At 46.0% G+C, this 16957-nt stretch overlaps 1 protein-coding gene across 1 annotated transcript in view; it reads right to left on the minus strand.

Moving 5' to 3' along the window:
- Positions 1–12867, minus strand: part of LOC132870850 (CMP-N-acetylneuraminate-beta-galactosamide-alpha-2,3-sialyltransferase 1-like) — a 36708-nt gene extending 23841 nt beyond the window's left edge. The window contains exon 1 of the mRNA XM_060904761.1: positions 12628–12867. Within this exon, the coding sequence (XP_060760744.1) occupies positions 12628–12867 (240 nt within the window). The remainder of the gene's footprint in view (positions 1–12627) is intronic.
- Between the last annotated feature and the right edge of the window lie 4090 nt (positions 12868–16957).

Raw genomic sequence — 16957 nt, forward strand, 5'->3', positions numbered from 1 at the left:
TCGTGCGTAGCCGCCCTTACAGGTTACCCGAACACAGAAAAAAGGTGGTTCGGGAAGAACTGGAGACCATGCTCGAAATGGGCATCGTCGAGGAGTCCCACAGTGTCTGGAGCAGCCCGGTGGTCTTGGTACCCTAGGCCGACGGGTCGGTCCGGTTCTGTGTGGACTATGGAAAAGTCAACGTGGTGTCTAAATTCGATGCATACCCGATGCCTCGTATTGATGAGTTGCTCGATCGACTTGGCACTGCTCGCTTTTATTTCGACGCTGGATTTGACAAAGGGACCTGCGCGCAGATCCCCTTGACTCCACTATCCCAAGAAAAAATGGCCTTTTCCACACCGTTTGGTTTACACCAATTTGTCACCCTTCCGTTTGGGCTGTTTGGGGCGCCCGCTACGTTTCAGTGGCTGATGGACAGAGTCCTCCGCCCTCACGCCACTTATGCGGCCACCTATCTGGATGATATCATCTATTGTAATGACTGGCAGAGGCACCTCGAACATCTGAGGGCCATCCTTAGGTCGCTGAGACGAGCGGGGCTCACAGCCAACCCAAAGAAGTGTGCAATTGGGTGGGTGGAAGTACGGTATCTGGACTTCCATTTGGGCAACGGGCAGGTGCGTCCCCAAATTAATAAGACGGCAGTGATTGCGGCCTGCCCGAGGCCCAAGACCAAAAAGGGGGTGAGACAGTTCCTGGGGCTGGCTGGCTATTACTGTAGGTTTATCCCTAATTATTCGGACATCACCAGCCCGCTAACTGACCTCACTAAAAAGGGGGCACCAGATCTGGTCCAGTGGACAGAGCAATGCCAGCAGGCTTTTTCTGAAGTGAAGGCTGCACTGTGTGGGGGGCCACTTTTACACTCCCCTGACTTTTCTCTCCCCTTTGTGTTGCAGACCGATGTGTCGGACAGAGGGCTGGGGGCGGTTTTGTCCCAGGAGGTGGAGGGGGAGGACCGCCCCGTCCTGTATATTAGCAGGAAGCTGTCAGTGAGTGAGGGGCGCTACAGCATGATCGAGAAAGAGTGTCTGGCGATCAAGTGGGCGGTCCTCGCCCTCCGTTACTACCTGCTGGGGCGCCCTTTCACCCTCTGTTCGGACCATGTGCCCCTCCAGTGGCTCCACCACATGAAAGATGCCAACGTGCGGATCACCCATTGGTATCTGGCACTACAACCCTTCAATTTCAAGGTGGTCCACAGGGCGGGGGCGCAGATGGTTGTGGCGGACTTCCTCTCCCGTCAAGGGCAGGGGGAGTCGGCTGCAGGCCGGACAGCTGCCCGGCCTGAGTCGGGTGGTGGGGGTATGTGGCAGCGGGGGCGTGGTCAAGTGCCGGTCTGCAACAGGAGGGCGGAGTCAGGGAAGGTAAGTGGCAGAATCACTACACCTGACGGCAATTAACCTGTGTTTGTGTGTGTCTTCCCAGTGACCACGCCCTATTTAAGGAGGGAGAGCGAGAGCAGAGGAGCTCATCCCTGGATGAGACGCTGGTGTGTGTGTGTCTCTGTGTTGGAAACACAGATTGTTAGACTGAAAAGTGTGACAAAGCCTCTGTTACACCTGATCTCTGTCCTGCTGTCCTCTGTGCTCCCCCCACACGTAGGGAACCATTACACCCCCCTTCAATATTTCAGCTTGTTTTTCAATTGAATGTTGGTGGTTGTTATCACATGATCACAGCTACTGACCAACGAAATCGTCACTGTCTCCTTGGGTGCAGTTACTTTACTTGTAGGTGGGTTATTGTATATTGTGGGTTATTGTAGGTTTATATACACTGATCAGCCATTAAAAAAAAAAAAAAAAACCTGACAGTTAAAGTGAATTACACTGATTGTGCTGTTACAGTGGCACCTATCAAGGGGTGGGGTTTATTAGGTAGGAAGAGAACTGTCAGTTCTCAAAGTTGATGTGTTGGAAGTAGGAAAAATGGGCAAGCATAAGGATCTGAGTGACTGACAAGAGTCAAATTGTGATGGCTAGATGACTGGGTATGAGCATCTCCAAAATAGCACATCTTGTGGGGTGTTGCCACCATGCAGTTGTTAATACCTACCAAAAGTGGTCCAATGAAGGACAACCAGTGAACTGGCAACAGGGTCATGGATGTACAAGGCTCATTGATTTGCATGGGGTACGAAAGCTAGCCCATCTGGTCCAATCCTACAGAAGAGCTACTCTCGCACAAAGTGCTGAAAAAGTGAATGCTGACACATGCATTTGAGATTATCAGATCCAATCATCTGGTAGCTGGGGTTAAGTGCATGGATGGTTTGAAACAGGCTGATGTGGGTGGGGTAGAAGTCATGCAAAGCTGAAAAAAAGCCCTTCATCAATGTGAAGCAAAGAAGAGTCAGGCTGAGGTTGGCTAAAGACCATAAGGATTAGATCGTGGAGGACTGGAGTAAGGTCATCTTCTCTGATGAGTCCAATTTTCAGCCTTTTCCCATCACCTGGTCATCTACTGGTTAGACGGAGACCTGGAGAGGCTTACAAGCCGCCGTGTCTTGCACCCATTGTGAAATTTGGTGGAGGATCAGTGATGATCTGGGGGTGCTTCAGCAAGGCTGGAATGGGGCAGATTTTTGTTTGTGAAGGACATATGAAGCAATCCATGTATAAGCTTATCCTGAAAGAAAACTTGCTTTCTTCTGCTCTGACAATGTTCCCTAAATCTGAGGATTGGGTTTTCCAGCAGGACCATGCTCCGTGCCACACAGCCAAGTCAATCAAGGCATAGATGGAGGACCACAAGATCAAGACACTGTCCTGGCTAGCCCAACCTCCAGACCTGAACCCCATTGAAAACCTCTGGAATGTGATCAAGAGGAAGATGGATGTTCACTAACCAACAAAAAAGCTGAGCTGATTGAATTTTTGCACCCAATAGCAATGTGAAAAACTGGTGGAGAACATACCAAGATGCATGAAAGCTGTGATTAAATGTCAGGGTATTCTACCAAATTTTGATTTCTGAACTCATCCAAAGATCAAACATTAGTACTGTGTTGTTTAAAATTGAATATTATATTGATTTCTATGCATTATTCAAGGTTTGAAAACACTTCATCTTTCTTGTTATTTTGACCAGTTTTCATTTTCTGCAACCAAGTGCTCTAAGCAACAATATTTTTCTGTGGAATTTGGGGGAAATGTCAGTAGTTTATGGAATAAACTCATGTTGCTCAAACACATACCTATAAATAGTAAAACCAGAGCTGCATGCGTGCGCGCGCACACACATACTGCCCTCCAAAATTATCTTGAAAGTTCCTTCACACACCAATCAACTCAAAAATGGACAATTTAAATGGGAAACATGATTCAGTTACATTGTGTTCATTATATTTTCCAGGGTTTCCAATAAAACGGCACATGTTTTTCGTGAAAATAATTATTTCTTGATGAGGGACTTATTTCTCTTTGAATAAATTTGTTTCAGTTAAATGTGGGATTTCTCTTTTTTTGTGTGTGAGATGAAGTGACCAACAAAAGGTGGATTTTTTTTTCTAGTCTTTACAAAGGGGGACAATGATCATGGAAGGCACTGATATATATATATATATATATACACACACACATACATACACACACACAAACCCCTCCACTACAATAAGGTGGCAGTTCTAGGAGGGGTATATATATCTATCCCCCTCCGAGAACTGCCACCTTATTGTGGTGGAGGGGTTTGTGCGCTTGAATGATCCTAGGAGCTATGCTGTCGGGGGCATTATGCCCCTGTTAGAGTCTCCCAAGGCAGACAGGTCCTAGGTGACAGGCCAGACCAAGAGCAGTTCACCAAACCATTTATGGATATTTAAAGAACAAGGACCATGACGTTGCCCGGTATGGCGCAGCCGGGGCCCCACCCTGGAGCCAGCACCAGGGGTTGGGGCATGTATGCGAGTGCCTGGTGGCTGGGCCATTGCCCACGGGGCCTGGCCAGGCTCTACCCAAAGCATTGATGTGGGCCCAAACTCCTGTGGGTTCACCACCCACAGAGGTAGCCGTAGGGGGCCGGTGCAGTGTGGATTGGGCAGCAGTTGAAGGCAGGGGCCTTGACGACCTGATCCCCGAACACAGTGGCTAGCTGTTGGGACATGGAATGTCACTTCGCTGGGGGGGAAAGAGCCTGAGTTTGTGTGGGAGGTTGAGAGGTACCGGCTAGAGATAGTTGGGCTCACCTCCATGCACAACTTGGGCTCCGGAACCCAGCTCCTCAAGAGGGGCTGGACTCTCCACTTCTCTGGAGTCACCCATGGTGAGTGGCGCCAAGCTGGTATGGGCTTGCTTATAGCTCCCCAGCTCAGCAGCCATGTGTTGGAGTTTACCCCACTGAACGAGAGGGTCGCCTCTCTGTGCCTTCAGGTCGGGGAGAGGGCTCTTGCTGTTGTTTGTGCCTACGGGCCGAATAGCAGTATAGAGTATCCGGTCGTCTTGGAGTCCCTGGGAGAGAGTTACTGAGAGGTGCTCAGACTGGGGACTCCATTGTTCTACTGTGGGACTTCAACGCTCACGTGGGCGATGACAGTGACACCTTGAGGGGCGTGATTGGGAGGAACGGCCTCCCCGAACTGAACCCGAGTGGTGTTTTGTTATTGGACTTCTGTGCTAGTCACAGTTTGTCCATAACGAACACCATGTTCGAGCATAGGGGTGTCCATAAGTACACATGGCACCAGGACACCTTAGGTCAGAGGTCGGTGATCGACTTTGTTGTCGTTTCATCTGATCTCCGGCCCTATGTCGTGGACACTTGGGTGAAGAGAGGGGCTGAGCTGTCAACTGATCACCACCTAGTGGTGAGTTGGATCCGCTGGCAGAGGAGGAAGCCAGACAGACCTGGCAGGCCCAAGCATATGGTGAGGGTCTGCTGGGAACGTCTGGCCGAGCTCTCTGTCGGGGAAGTCTTTAACTCCCACCTCCGGGAGAGCTTCTTCCAGCTTCCGAGGGAGGCGGGGGACATTGAGTCTGAGTGGACCATGTTCTCTACCTCCATTGTAGACACGGCTGTTCGGAGCTGTGGCCGCAAGGTCTCCGGTGCCTGTCAAGGTGGCAATCCCCAAACCCGGTGGTGGACACCGGAAGTAAGGGATGCCGTCAAGCTGAAGGAGTCCTATTGGGCCATGTTGGCTTCCGGGACTCCTGAGGCAGCTGACAGGTATTGGCAGGCCAGGCGTGCCGCAGCTCGGGCAGTTGCAGAGGCAAAAACTCGGAACTGGGAGGAGTTCGGTGAGGCCATGGAGGAGGACTATCGGTCAGCCTCGAAGAAATTCTGGCAAACCGTCTGGCGCCTCAGGAGGGGGAAGCAATACTCTACCAACACTGTTGACAGTGCAGGTGGGGAGCTGTTGACCTCAACTGGAGACATTGTCAGGTGGTGGAAGGAATACTTTGAGGATCTCCTCTATCCGACCATCACATCTTCCATTGAGGAAGCAGAGGCAGATGATTCAGAGGTGGACTCGTCCATTACCCAAGCCGAAGTCACTGAGGTGGTTTGCAAGCTCCTTGGTGGCAAGGCACCGGGGGTGGATGAGATCCGCCCTGAGTATCTCAAGTCTCTGGATGTTGTGGGGCTGTCTTGGCTGACACGCCTCTGCAGCATTGTGTGGCTGTTGGGGACAGTGCCTCTGGAGTGGCAGACCAAGGTGGTGGTCCCTCTTTTTAAGAAAGGGGACCGGAGAGTGTGCTCCAATTATAGGGGAATCACACTTCTCAGCCTCCCCGGGAAGGTTTACTCCAGGGTACTGGAGAGGAGAATTCGGCCAATAGTCGAACCTCAGATCCAGGAGGAACAATGCGGTTTTTGTCCTGTCGTGGAACACTGAACCAGCTCTATACCCTTCATAGGGTGCTCGAGGGTTCATGGGAGTTTTCCCAACCAGTCCACATGTGCTTTGTGGATCTGGAGAAGGCATTCGACTGTGTCCCTCATGGTATTCTGTGGGGGGTGCTTCGGGAGTATGGGGTTCGGGGCTCTTTGCTAAGGGCTGTCCAGTCCCTGTATGAATGGAGCAGGAGTCTGGTTTGCATTGCCGGCAGTAAGTCAGACCTGTTCCCAGTGCATGTTGTACTCCAGCAGGGCTGCCCTTTGTCACCGGTTCTGTTCATAATTTTATGGACAGAATTTCTAGGCGCAGCCAGGGGCCAGAGAGAGTCATGTTTGGGAACCACAGGATTTCCTTTCTGCTTTTTGTGGATGACGTTGTCCTGTTGGCTTCTTCAAACCAGGACCTTCAGCATGCACTGGGGCAGTTTGCAGTCGAGTGTGAAGCGGCTGGGATGAGAATCAGCACCTCCAAGTCCAAGGCCATGGTTCTCGACCGGAAAAGGGTGGCTTGCCCTCTCCAGGTTGGTGGAGAAGTCCTGCCTCAAGTGGAGGAGTTTAAGTATCTCAGGATCTTGTTCATGAGTGAGGGAAGGATAGAGTGTGAGATTGACAGGTGGGTTGGTGCAGCCTCTGCAGTGATGGTCGCTTTACCGGTCCGTCATGGTGAAGGAGCTGAGCCAAAAGGCAAACCTCTAGATTTACCGGTCGATCTACGTTCTGACTCTCACTGATGGCCATGAGCTTTGGGTAATGACCGAAAGAACAAGATCGTGGATACAAGCGGCCGAAATGAGTTTCCTTCACAGGGTGGCTGGGCACTCCCTTAGCGATAGGGTGAGAAGCACAGTCACTCAGGAGGAGCTCGGAGTAGAGCCGCTGCTCCTCCACATCGAGAGGAATCAACTGAGGTGGCTCGGGCATCTCTTTCAGATGCCTTCTGGACACCCAGGGGGAGGTGTTCCAGGCATGTCCCCCCCGGGAGGAGGCCCCGGGGAAGACCCAGGACACGCTGGAGGGACTATGTTTCACGGCTGGCCTGGGAACGCCTCGGTGTTCTTCCCGAGGAGCGGGCCAAGGTGTCTGGGGAGAGGGAAGTTTGGGCTTCCATGCTCAGACTGCTGCCTCCATGACCCGGCCCCGGATAAGCAGATGAAGATGAGACGAGATATATACACACACACACACACACACACACCCCAACACAGAGTAGCACATAATTGTAAAGTGAAATTTAAATGATAAATGGTCTTCAAAATTTTAAACAAATAAAAATCTGAAAAATGTGCTGTGCATTAGTATTCAGCCCCCTGTACTCTGATACCTCTAAATACAATCCAGTGCAATCAATTGTTCTCAGAAGTCATCTAATTAGTTAATAGAGTTCTTCTGTGTGTAATTTACTCTCAGCATAAATACACTTGTTCTGTGAAGGCCTCAGTGGTTTGTTAGAGAACACTGAAGAACAAACAGCATCATGAAGACCAAAGGACTCACCAGACAGGTTAGGGATAAAGTTCTGGAGAAGTTTAAAGCAGGGTTAGGTTATAAAAAAAAAATCCCAAGCTCTGAACATCTCAAGAAGCACTGTTCAATCCATCATTCAAAAATGGAAAGAGTACGGCACAACTGCAAACCTACCAAGATATGGCCATCCACCTAAACTGACAGAGCAAGCAAGGAGAGCACTGGTCAGAGAGGCAGCCAAGAGGCCCATGATCACTCTGGAGGAGCTGCAGAAATCCACAGCTCAGGTGGGAGAATCTGTGCACAGGACAACTATAAGTCGTACACTCCACAAATCTGGCCTTTTTGGAAGAGTGGCAAGAAGAAAGCCATTGTTGAAAGCAGAGCTTTGAACCAGAGTTTTTTTTTTCCTATTGGTTCGCTCCAAACAGAAACGGAATTTTAACGTTTCCGGTTTTGGGTTCCACCATTAAATAGACGTTCCCGAACCGGTTAGAACAAAAAAATTTTGTTCCCGGAACGGTTAATTACGTTCCCTGTCAACTGTTTAACAAATGGCTATAAAATTATGTCTCTGTCTCATCCAGCTTAAGCCAAATGTAGGCTAATTCTATTACAACCTTCATTAAATAAGACAAGACATAATTCAAAACAATTATTTCAAATGTTGGCGATTTGGATTCTCAGTATGTCTTCCCATCTACACAAACAGAAAGTGCCAAAAATGAAAGATAATTCGTTTAGTGTGTTACCAAAGGCTAGTCAGGCCCTATAGAGGGCTACCGCATGACGTCACCGCGCCGCGAGATTTTGTTAGGTGCCATATTGGAAGACCAAGTACACATCTATGCAAGTACATACATATATAAAACAAACTACACCTGAAATGTAGCCAGGGCCGGTTCTGCCCTAATCTGGACCCGGGTGCAACATCGCGCAACCCCCCCCCCCCCCCCCCCAAAAAAAAAAAACACCAGTCTAAATCAGGACAACCATCACATAACTAAACATTTTATATCAACTATTTTAACTAAATGGGCTATAATAAATAAGCCTGCAGGCAGCCACGGCGGGCTGCCTCAGTAAAGTAACCATTCAATGACACAACTGAAAGCCTGCAGCCACAGCGGGCTGCCTTAAAATGTAACCATTTGTCCTACCTTAAAACTCGTTTTGCATTTTCTGCCTCCTTTTTTCTATTTTCGACCCTCCGTTTCTTTTCTTTTCTTTTCTGAAAACCCAATTTGTGTCCAGACATTTTGTTCTGCTACCAATGAACTGTCTCATCTCTCGAGCCCGCGATGATTCCCGTGGGAAGGGCAACAATTGATACATTTTTACAAACAGCCAATAGGGAGGTTGCAACGTTCAGGCTCTTCTTTGCTCAGACACTGAGTAATGCACTTACTTATTATCACGTGGAGACGTGATAGTAGTCCACCTTCCCGCTCTCTCCATTCAGTCAGCGAACGTCACACAGGAAGTGAACCCCAGCGGGTCATAGAAACTTGCGCAGGAGAAGAATGACTTTATTTGTAGGCTACGGAAACTTTGAGGAACGAAATAAAAACCGGTATTAACCGGTTACCATTATTTTTAATAAGCGTTTCTGTTCCGGAACATAAATAATAAAGTTTCTGGTTTCATTTCTGTTCCATGTGAAATAGAAAAAGTTCCCGGTTTTCGTTTTCGTTCCTTGAACCGGTTCAAAGCCCTGGTTGAAAGACAGGCATAAGAAGTCCCATTTGCAGTTTGCCAGAAGCCATGTAGGGGACACCGCAAACATGTGGAAGAAGGTGCGTTGGTCAGATGAGACCAAAGGTGAACTTTTTGGCCTAAATGCAAAGCCCTATGTGTGGCGGAAAACTAACACTGCTCATCACCCTGCACACACCATCCCCACTGTGAAACATGGTGGTGGCAGCATCATGCTATGGGAATGCTTTTCTTCAGCAGGGACAGGGAAGCTGGTCAGAGTTGATGGGAAGATGGATGGAGCTAAATACAGGGCAATCCTGGAAGAAAACCTGTTGGAGGCTGCAAAAGACTTGAGACTGGGAAGGAGATTCACCTTCCAGCAAGACAATGACCCTAAACATACAGCCAGAGCTACAATGGAATGGCTTTGATCAAAGAATATTCATGTGTTAGAATGGCCCAGTCAAAGTCCAGACCTAAATCCCATTGAGTATCTGTGGCAAGACTTGAAAATTGCTGTTCACAGATGCTCTCCATCCAATCTGGCTGAGCTTGAGCTATTTTGCAAAGAAGAATGGGCAAAAATTTCAGTGTCTAGATGGGCAAAGCTGGTAGAGACATACCACAAAAGACTTGCAGCTGTAATTGCAGCAAAAGGTGGCTCTACAAAGTATTGACGCAGGGGGGCTGAATACTAATGCACATCACATTTCAGATTTTTATTTGTTTAAAATTTTGAAGACCATTTTCATTTCACTTCACAATTATGTGTTACTCTGTGTTGGTCTATCACATAAAATCTCAATAAAAAACTTTTAAGTTTGTGGTTGTAAGGTGGAAAAATGTGAAAAAGTTCAAGGGGTATGAATACTTTTTCAAGGCACTATATATATATATATATATATATATATATAAAATATACATACACACACGGGCGGCACGGTGGTGTAGTGGTTAGCGCTGTCGCCTCACAGCAAGAAGGTCCTGGGTTCGAGCCCCGGGGCCGGCGAGGGCCTTTCTGTGTGGAGTTTGCATGTTCTCCCCGTGTCCGCGTGGGTTTCCTCCGGGTGCTCCAGTTTCCCCCACAGTCCAAAGACATGCAGGTTAGGCTAACTGGTGACTCTAAATTGACCGTAGGTGTGAATGTGAGTGTGAATGGTTGTCTGTGTCTATGTGTCAGCCCTGTGATGACCTGGCGACTTGTCCAGGGTGTACCCCGCCTTTCGCCCATAGTCAGCTGGGATAGGCTCCAGCTTGCCTGCGACCCTGTAGAACAGGATAAAGCGGCTAGAGATAATGAGATGAGACATACACACACAACCCTGATTCCAAAAAAGTTGGGACAAAGTACAAATTGTAAATAAAAACGGAATGCAATAATTTACAAATCTCAAAAACTGATATTGTATTCACAATAGAACAGACAACATATCAAATGTCGAAAGTGAGACATTTTGAAATTTCATGCCAAATATTGGCTCATTTGAAATTTCATGACAGCAACACATCTCAAAAAAGTTGGGACAGGGGCAATAAGAGGCTGGAAAAGTTAAAGGTACAAAAAAGGAACAGCTGGAGGACCAAATTGCAACTCATTAGGTCAATTGGCAAAAGGTCATGAACATGACTGGGTATAAAAAGAGCATCTTGGAGTGGCAGCGGCTCTCAGAAGTAAAGATGGGAAGAGGATCACCAATCCCCCTAATTCTGCACCAACAAATAGTGGAGCAATATCAGAAAGGAGTTCGACAGTGTAAAATTGCAAAGAGTTTGAACATATCATCTACAGTGCATAATATCATCAAAAGATTCAGAGAATCTGGAAGAATCTCTGTGCGTAAGGGTCAAGGCCGGAAAACCATACTGGGTGCCCGTGATCTTCGGGCCCTTAGATGGCACTGCATCACATACAGGCATGCTTCTGTATTGGAAATCACAAAATGGGCAAAGGAATATTTCCAGAGAACATTATCTGTGAACACAATTCACTGTGCCGTCCGCCGTTGCCAGCTAAAACTCAATAATTCAAAGAAGAACCCATATCTAAACATGATCCAGAAGCGCAGACGTCTTCTCTGGGCCAAGGCTCATTTAAAATGGACTGTGGCAAAGTGGAAAACTGTTCTGTGGTCAGACGAATCAAAATTTGAAGTTCTTTATGGAAATCAGGGACACCATGTCATTCGGACTAAAGAGGAGAAGGACGACCCAAGTTGTTATCAGCGCTCAGTTCAGAAGCCTGCATCTCTGATGGTATGGGGTTGCATTAGTGCATGTGGCATGGGCAGCTTACACATCTGGAAAGACACCATCAATGCTGAAAGGTATATCCAGGTTCTAGAGCAACATATGCTCCCATCCGGACGACATCTCTTTCAGGGAAGACCTTGCATTTTCCGACATGACAATGCCAAATCACATACTGCATCAATTACAGCATCAGGGCTGCGTAGAAGGGTCCGGGTACTGAACTGGCCAGCCTGCAGTCCAGATCTTTCACCCATAGAAAATATTTGGCGCATCATAAAACGGAAGATACGACAAAAAGGACCTAAGACAGTTGAGCAACTAGAATCCTACATTAGACAAGAATGGGTTAACATTCCTATCCCTAAAGTTGAGCAACTTGTCTCCTCAGTCCCCAGACGTTTACAGACTGTTGTAAAGAGAAAAGGGGATGTCTCACAGTGGTAAACATGGCTTTGTCCCAACTTTGAGATGTGTTGTTGTCATGAAATTTAAAATCACCTAATTTTTCTCTTTAAATGATACATTTTCTCAGTGTAAACATTTGATATGTCATCTATGTTCTATTCTGAATAAAATATGGAATTTTGAAACTTCCACATCATTGCATTCCATTTTTATTTACAGTTTGTACTTTGTCCCAACTTTTTTGGAATTGGGGTTGTGTGTGTGTGTGTATATATATATATATATATACACACACACACACGGTATGTGTGTGTGTGTGTGTGTGTGTGTGTGTGTATGAGAGCTCAACTTGAGGTTAAAATGACATTTCTGCCCTTTATAAAACCAAGTTAAGTTAAAATGTACTTTTACCCACTAATCACACAGGGACTAGAACTATAGACAGGTGATATTTATTACTGTCAAGAATAGCAGTTCAATTTGCTGTTTTTCCAGTGATGCCAAAATCAGTTGGCAAAGAAACAAACTTTTACAAATTTAAAACATCTTCACTCTAAAAGTAACATTCAACTGAATCATAATTTCAGTTAAAAGTGAATACTATTTGGAGCTGCAACAGATTTCATTTATTTGTCATAGTTTCTCTTCGTTGTTGCGCCATCTTAGGTGCTGTGGAAAGTTCCAGAAAAGGAATCGTGACAATGCTATGCTTGTTCCTTTTCAGGTTCCCTTCCCCAATGCAGCGTAATAGCTTCCCTTTTAGCAGCCCAATTTAGTTCAATTCAATCCAGCTAACTGTACCAGCAAGAAAACGTACCAAGTGGAATATAAAAATAATCCAGCATTTTGTAGATATCGATCTCTCTCTCACACACACACACACACACACACACACACACACACAGAGATAAGAAACAAAAAATAACAATCAAATAAACAAAAAAAGAGCAGTATGGATTCATTCATTCTTACCAGCCACCAGTCAAGTGTGAGAGTGCCAAGATTGCTGTTTCTCCTGTTCATAAGTTTTGGCACCCGGCTGTCGTAGCGCTCTCCGAACCATGAATCATTTTTTATACACTGGACTTCACTGGAACATTCTATCTTCACTGGAAAGATATGTATTGAGCTACCCAGACCAACAATGAGGCAGTACAGCAACAAACAGGTGACGCACAACAATGCTGAAAATATGAGAATTCTGATGTTCATCTTCCAAAAATTATGCATATTAAATTTCATATATTAAAATGCACTGATGTCTCTGATGCTCCTGCATTTAACATTTGACGGTTTTCCTCCAACTGCTTAAGCAAAGGACAGGTCAGGTGCTCTCAGTTTGTCAGATGCCCTGTTAGTGGATGTGGCCACACTACTATCACTGGTAGATGACAAACCCTTTATGCTATGTGTGCGTGCGTGTGTGTGTGTGTGTGCGCGCATGCAAATATTTGAAGGAAATGTTGACAAATATGCATTCCATAATTTGTCATCTGGGGTGGTGTAGTGGTTAGCACTGTTGCCTCACAGCAAGAAGGTCCTGGGTTCGAGCCCAGCGGCCGGCGAGGGCCTTTCTATGTGGAGTTTGCATGCTCTCCCCGTGTCTGCGTAGGTTTTCTCTGGGTGCTCTGGTTTCCTCCACAGTCCAAAGGCATGCAGGTTAGGCTAACTGGTGGCTCCAGATTGACCGTAGGTGTGAATGGTTGTCTGTGTCTATGTGTCAGCCCTGTGATGACCTGGCGACTTGTCCAGGGTGTACCCCTCCTTTTGCCCGTAGTCACCTGGGATAGGCTCCAGCTTGCCTGCAACCCTGTAGAACAGGATAAAGCGGCTAGAGATAATGAGATGAGATTTTTCTTTAGCATGCTTGCACAGCTGGATTCCCAGTTTTGAGTTACATTTCTTGAAACGTATCTTTGCTTGCATATCTGTTCTTTCTTTTGGCTATCCTGCTCAGTAATTTTCCATAAGGTGTTGAAGTTACCCTGTTGATCAGTTTTGATCTGTCTGTAACAAAAGAGGTTGAATTGCCAAAGTATAATCCAGGAATGTAGACCTCTGCTGCCTAACAGATTCTGCCTCATGGATATCCTGGAGCAGTCACTGACACAGACACAGCTGTTCCAAGATGTTTCTTAGTTTCTTGTAAGACAAACATGAGTATATATTCATATTCAAGAGTGTGTTATAGCTATGGGATGAGATGATGTTACATTTTTAAATCACATCATGACACCACACTCTAGTTTGGGCTATGATAAGGGCCTATGGGTGGGTTGTGATGAGGGCCTCGGGGTGGGCTATGAGGTTTCCGGCGTAGGCTATGAGGTCAGCGTGGGTGGTGTTTCAGGGGACAGGAGAAGGCTGCACTTTTGTTTTTAATGTCTCTACAATTACATCTCTGTTGTGTAGTTCGTGCTTGAGATCTCCCTTGTCAGTTATGCTTGATAGAGCAGAAAAACAAAATCTCAACACTGAGTTCACCTTATTTTCTGCTTATCTGTTCTGCTGGAAGTTGTGTGCGTCTCTTTTTCAGTTCCTTCACTATCATTTTAAGGTGGCTTTTGATTTGTTCCTTACAGACACAATGTTGAATTACATGCTGAAAGTGAGTACAGATAGCTGAGTGCCAGGCATCTGTGACGATTTTCTGATTACAAACCTCCTTCTTCAGTTTAGTTTTTTTGCTTAGATAATATTTGCCTGTTTTGATGGATTCCATTCAAATAAAAGAAATCTGTATCGACCTGTAATGCAAACTCACCTGTCCTCTAAAATGACACACGTGCAGATTGATACATTTTTAAACAAGTCATTTGCATCACTGCCAAAAAAACCAAAACAAAAACCAGCACGATTTTAGATTCTTTATTTTTCTTTGGCCTTGTCACCACATTCATTCATGGCTGTGCTTTACCATTTCTTTGGCAATTGTTTCACACAGTACTCAAATTAGCGATTTCAGTAGATTCATTCCTGTTTGGCTTGAACTGATAAATTTCCACAAATATTTAGTCAATTGCCCAACTGTTGAGCGAGACATCATTGTGGATTCAGTATCACTGAGCGGTATTGCTGGAGGAGGCGGTCCTGCTGTGTTGTGGAAATCTGTACCTCAAAAGTTGCCAAAAAATATACTTACCCAAAAGAAGTTGCCTTAAATGCTTTAATTGCACAGAAACAATGCAAGCATGAGTGATTCCTGGAAAAACACTGACCTCTGAACTTCTGTTGCCAGTTTTTAAGTCAAGTCCCTTTTTGGGAGTCCCCCCCCCCCCCCCCCCAGGACCACCTTTAAACAATGGACTTTGAATGGACTTTCTTTGTTTGAAACACCAACTTCTGATTGCCTGCCCAATATGGGACTTCTCACTGGCTAAAACATCCATCCATCGATCGATTATCTGTAGCCGCTTATCCTGTACAGGGTCGCAGGCAAGCTGGAGCCTATCCCAGTTGACTGTGGATGAGAGGTGGGGTACACCCTGGACAAGTCGCCAGATTATCATAGGGCTAATACAGAGACAAACAACCATTCACACCTACAGTCAGTCAATTTAGAGTCACCAATTAGCCTAACCTGCATGTCTTTGGACTGTGGTGGAAAAGAGCACCCAGAGGAAACCCACACAGAAACGGGGAGAACATGCAAACTCCACACAGAAAGGCCCTTGTTGGCGCCTGGGCTTGACCCCAGAAACTTCTTGCTGTGAGGTGACAGTGCTAACCACTACACCACCATGCCACCCTGGCTAAAACATATTCCACACTATTTTTCAAAAGAAAACAGACATATGAGCATTTACCATATGACATTTTAAGGGTTTTACTACTTAATGTCGGGTCTGTGTTTGTCATATGAAATGCCTTTACAATAAAAATCAGTGGTGGTGAATGCAAGATGACATACACATGAACTCCTCTAAGCATGTAAACTCAAAGTGTACTTAGGCTCAGCTTAAAGGAGCTTAATGTTAAAATACCTCCCAAAGATAATAAAATCATAAATTCATGCAAAATAAGACAACAATTTCAGCATGATCTCAAATAATTGTAGCAAGCTGAAACAGTCATATGTTTGGGGCTGTGTGTATGTGAGAGCCTGGGTGTGTCTCTCAGGTGTGTGTGTGTGTGTGTGTGTGTGTTTATCTGGCTGTGTGTGTGTGTGTGTGTCTGGGGTTGTGTGTATGTGTGGGTGTGGGTGTGTGAGGCCCAGAAAATATTGCCAGAAAATATTGAAACACAAAGAGCAGTCCTGGAGGCTTCACACCTCAACCTAAAAAGATAACCGTAGAAAACCTAGCACCTTCTGATGTCCCAAGACAGTCAGTCGATGGTAATTCTAACACATTCTGAAGCTCTAAACAGCAAACTAGAGTCAAAGTTCTCTCAGAGCTGGCAGAGGACCACCTGATGGCATTTCAGGGAGCAGGTACTCCTGCAGCTTCTCTCTCTCTCTCTCTGTCTCTCTCACTTTCACTTTCTCCATCTCCCTCTCCTCGCCCCTTCCCTACCTCAGCCCCACAGAGACAGGGGCCAACTTCCCTGCTCCCTGCACTCGTGCCTGTCCGCGTGTCTCCTCACCCCTTTCTCCTCCTGTGTCTGTGCTGTCACTAACCTCCTCTCTCTCTCAATTCAAGTTTGTCTAGCACTTTTAACAACAGAAATACCGTATGGAACTTATGCAAATAATAAATAACAGATTTGACTGAGTAGACTTATTTTTTGAGCCTACATATGTTATGTTCGTATGAATAACTCCAAATGTATTGGATTTATAACCAGGTTTTTGTGTCATGACTAGATAATCATTATTAAAAAACAAACAAACAAACAAAAAAAAAAAAAAAACACACACACAACACCTCTTCCTCGACCAGTTAGTTGAGGCTGGTGCATATAACTATATCCAGGAGGACTCGCTTCATTTATTGCTACATATTCGCTTGGCTTAATCCATGTTTCTGTGAAACACAGCACATTAAACCCTTGATCAGTAATAAGACCATTAACAATTGTCAGTAACAACATTGAGATCAACAGCTCGAAATGGACTACAAACATGGGCGCTCTTAACTACAGCTCCCAAGGCTCACAGCGCATCCTGTCACCTGAATATTAATTGCAACTATCTCTCATTACATCAGTCATCAGCCCGTCTCTCACACAGCCCAGAAGCGAAGTATTGTCCAGTGTTCACTCCTGCACACCAAGCCATTTGTTCTCTCTGTTTGCTCTCTAGTTTTCTCGACCTTGTTTCCCGTTTCTTGACCTCGCTATTTAGTCCTGTCCTCATTGTTCT

This window comes from Neoarius graeffei, chromosome 2 (assembly GCF_027579695.1).
Source record: "Neoarius graeffei isolate fNeoGra1 chromosome 2, fNeoGra1.pri, whole genome shotgun sequence".
NCBI classification, from domain to species: Eukaryota; Metazoa; Chordata; class Actinopteri; order Siluriformes; family Ariidae; genus Neoarius; species Neoarius graeffei.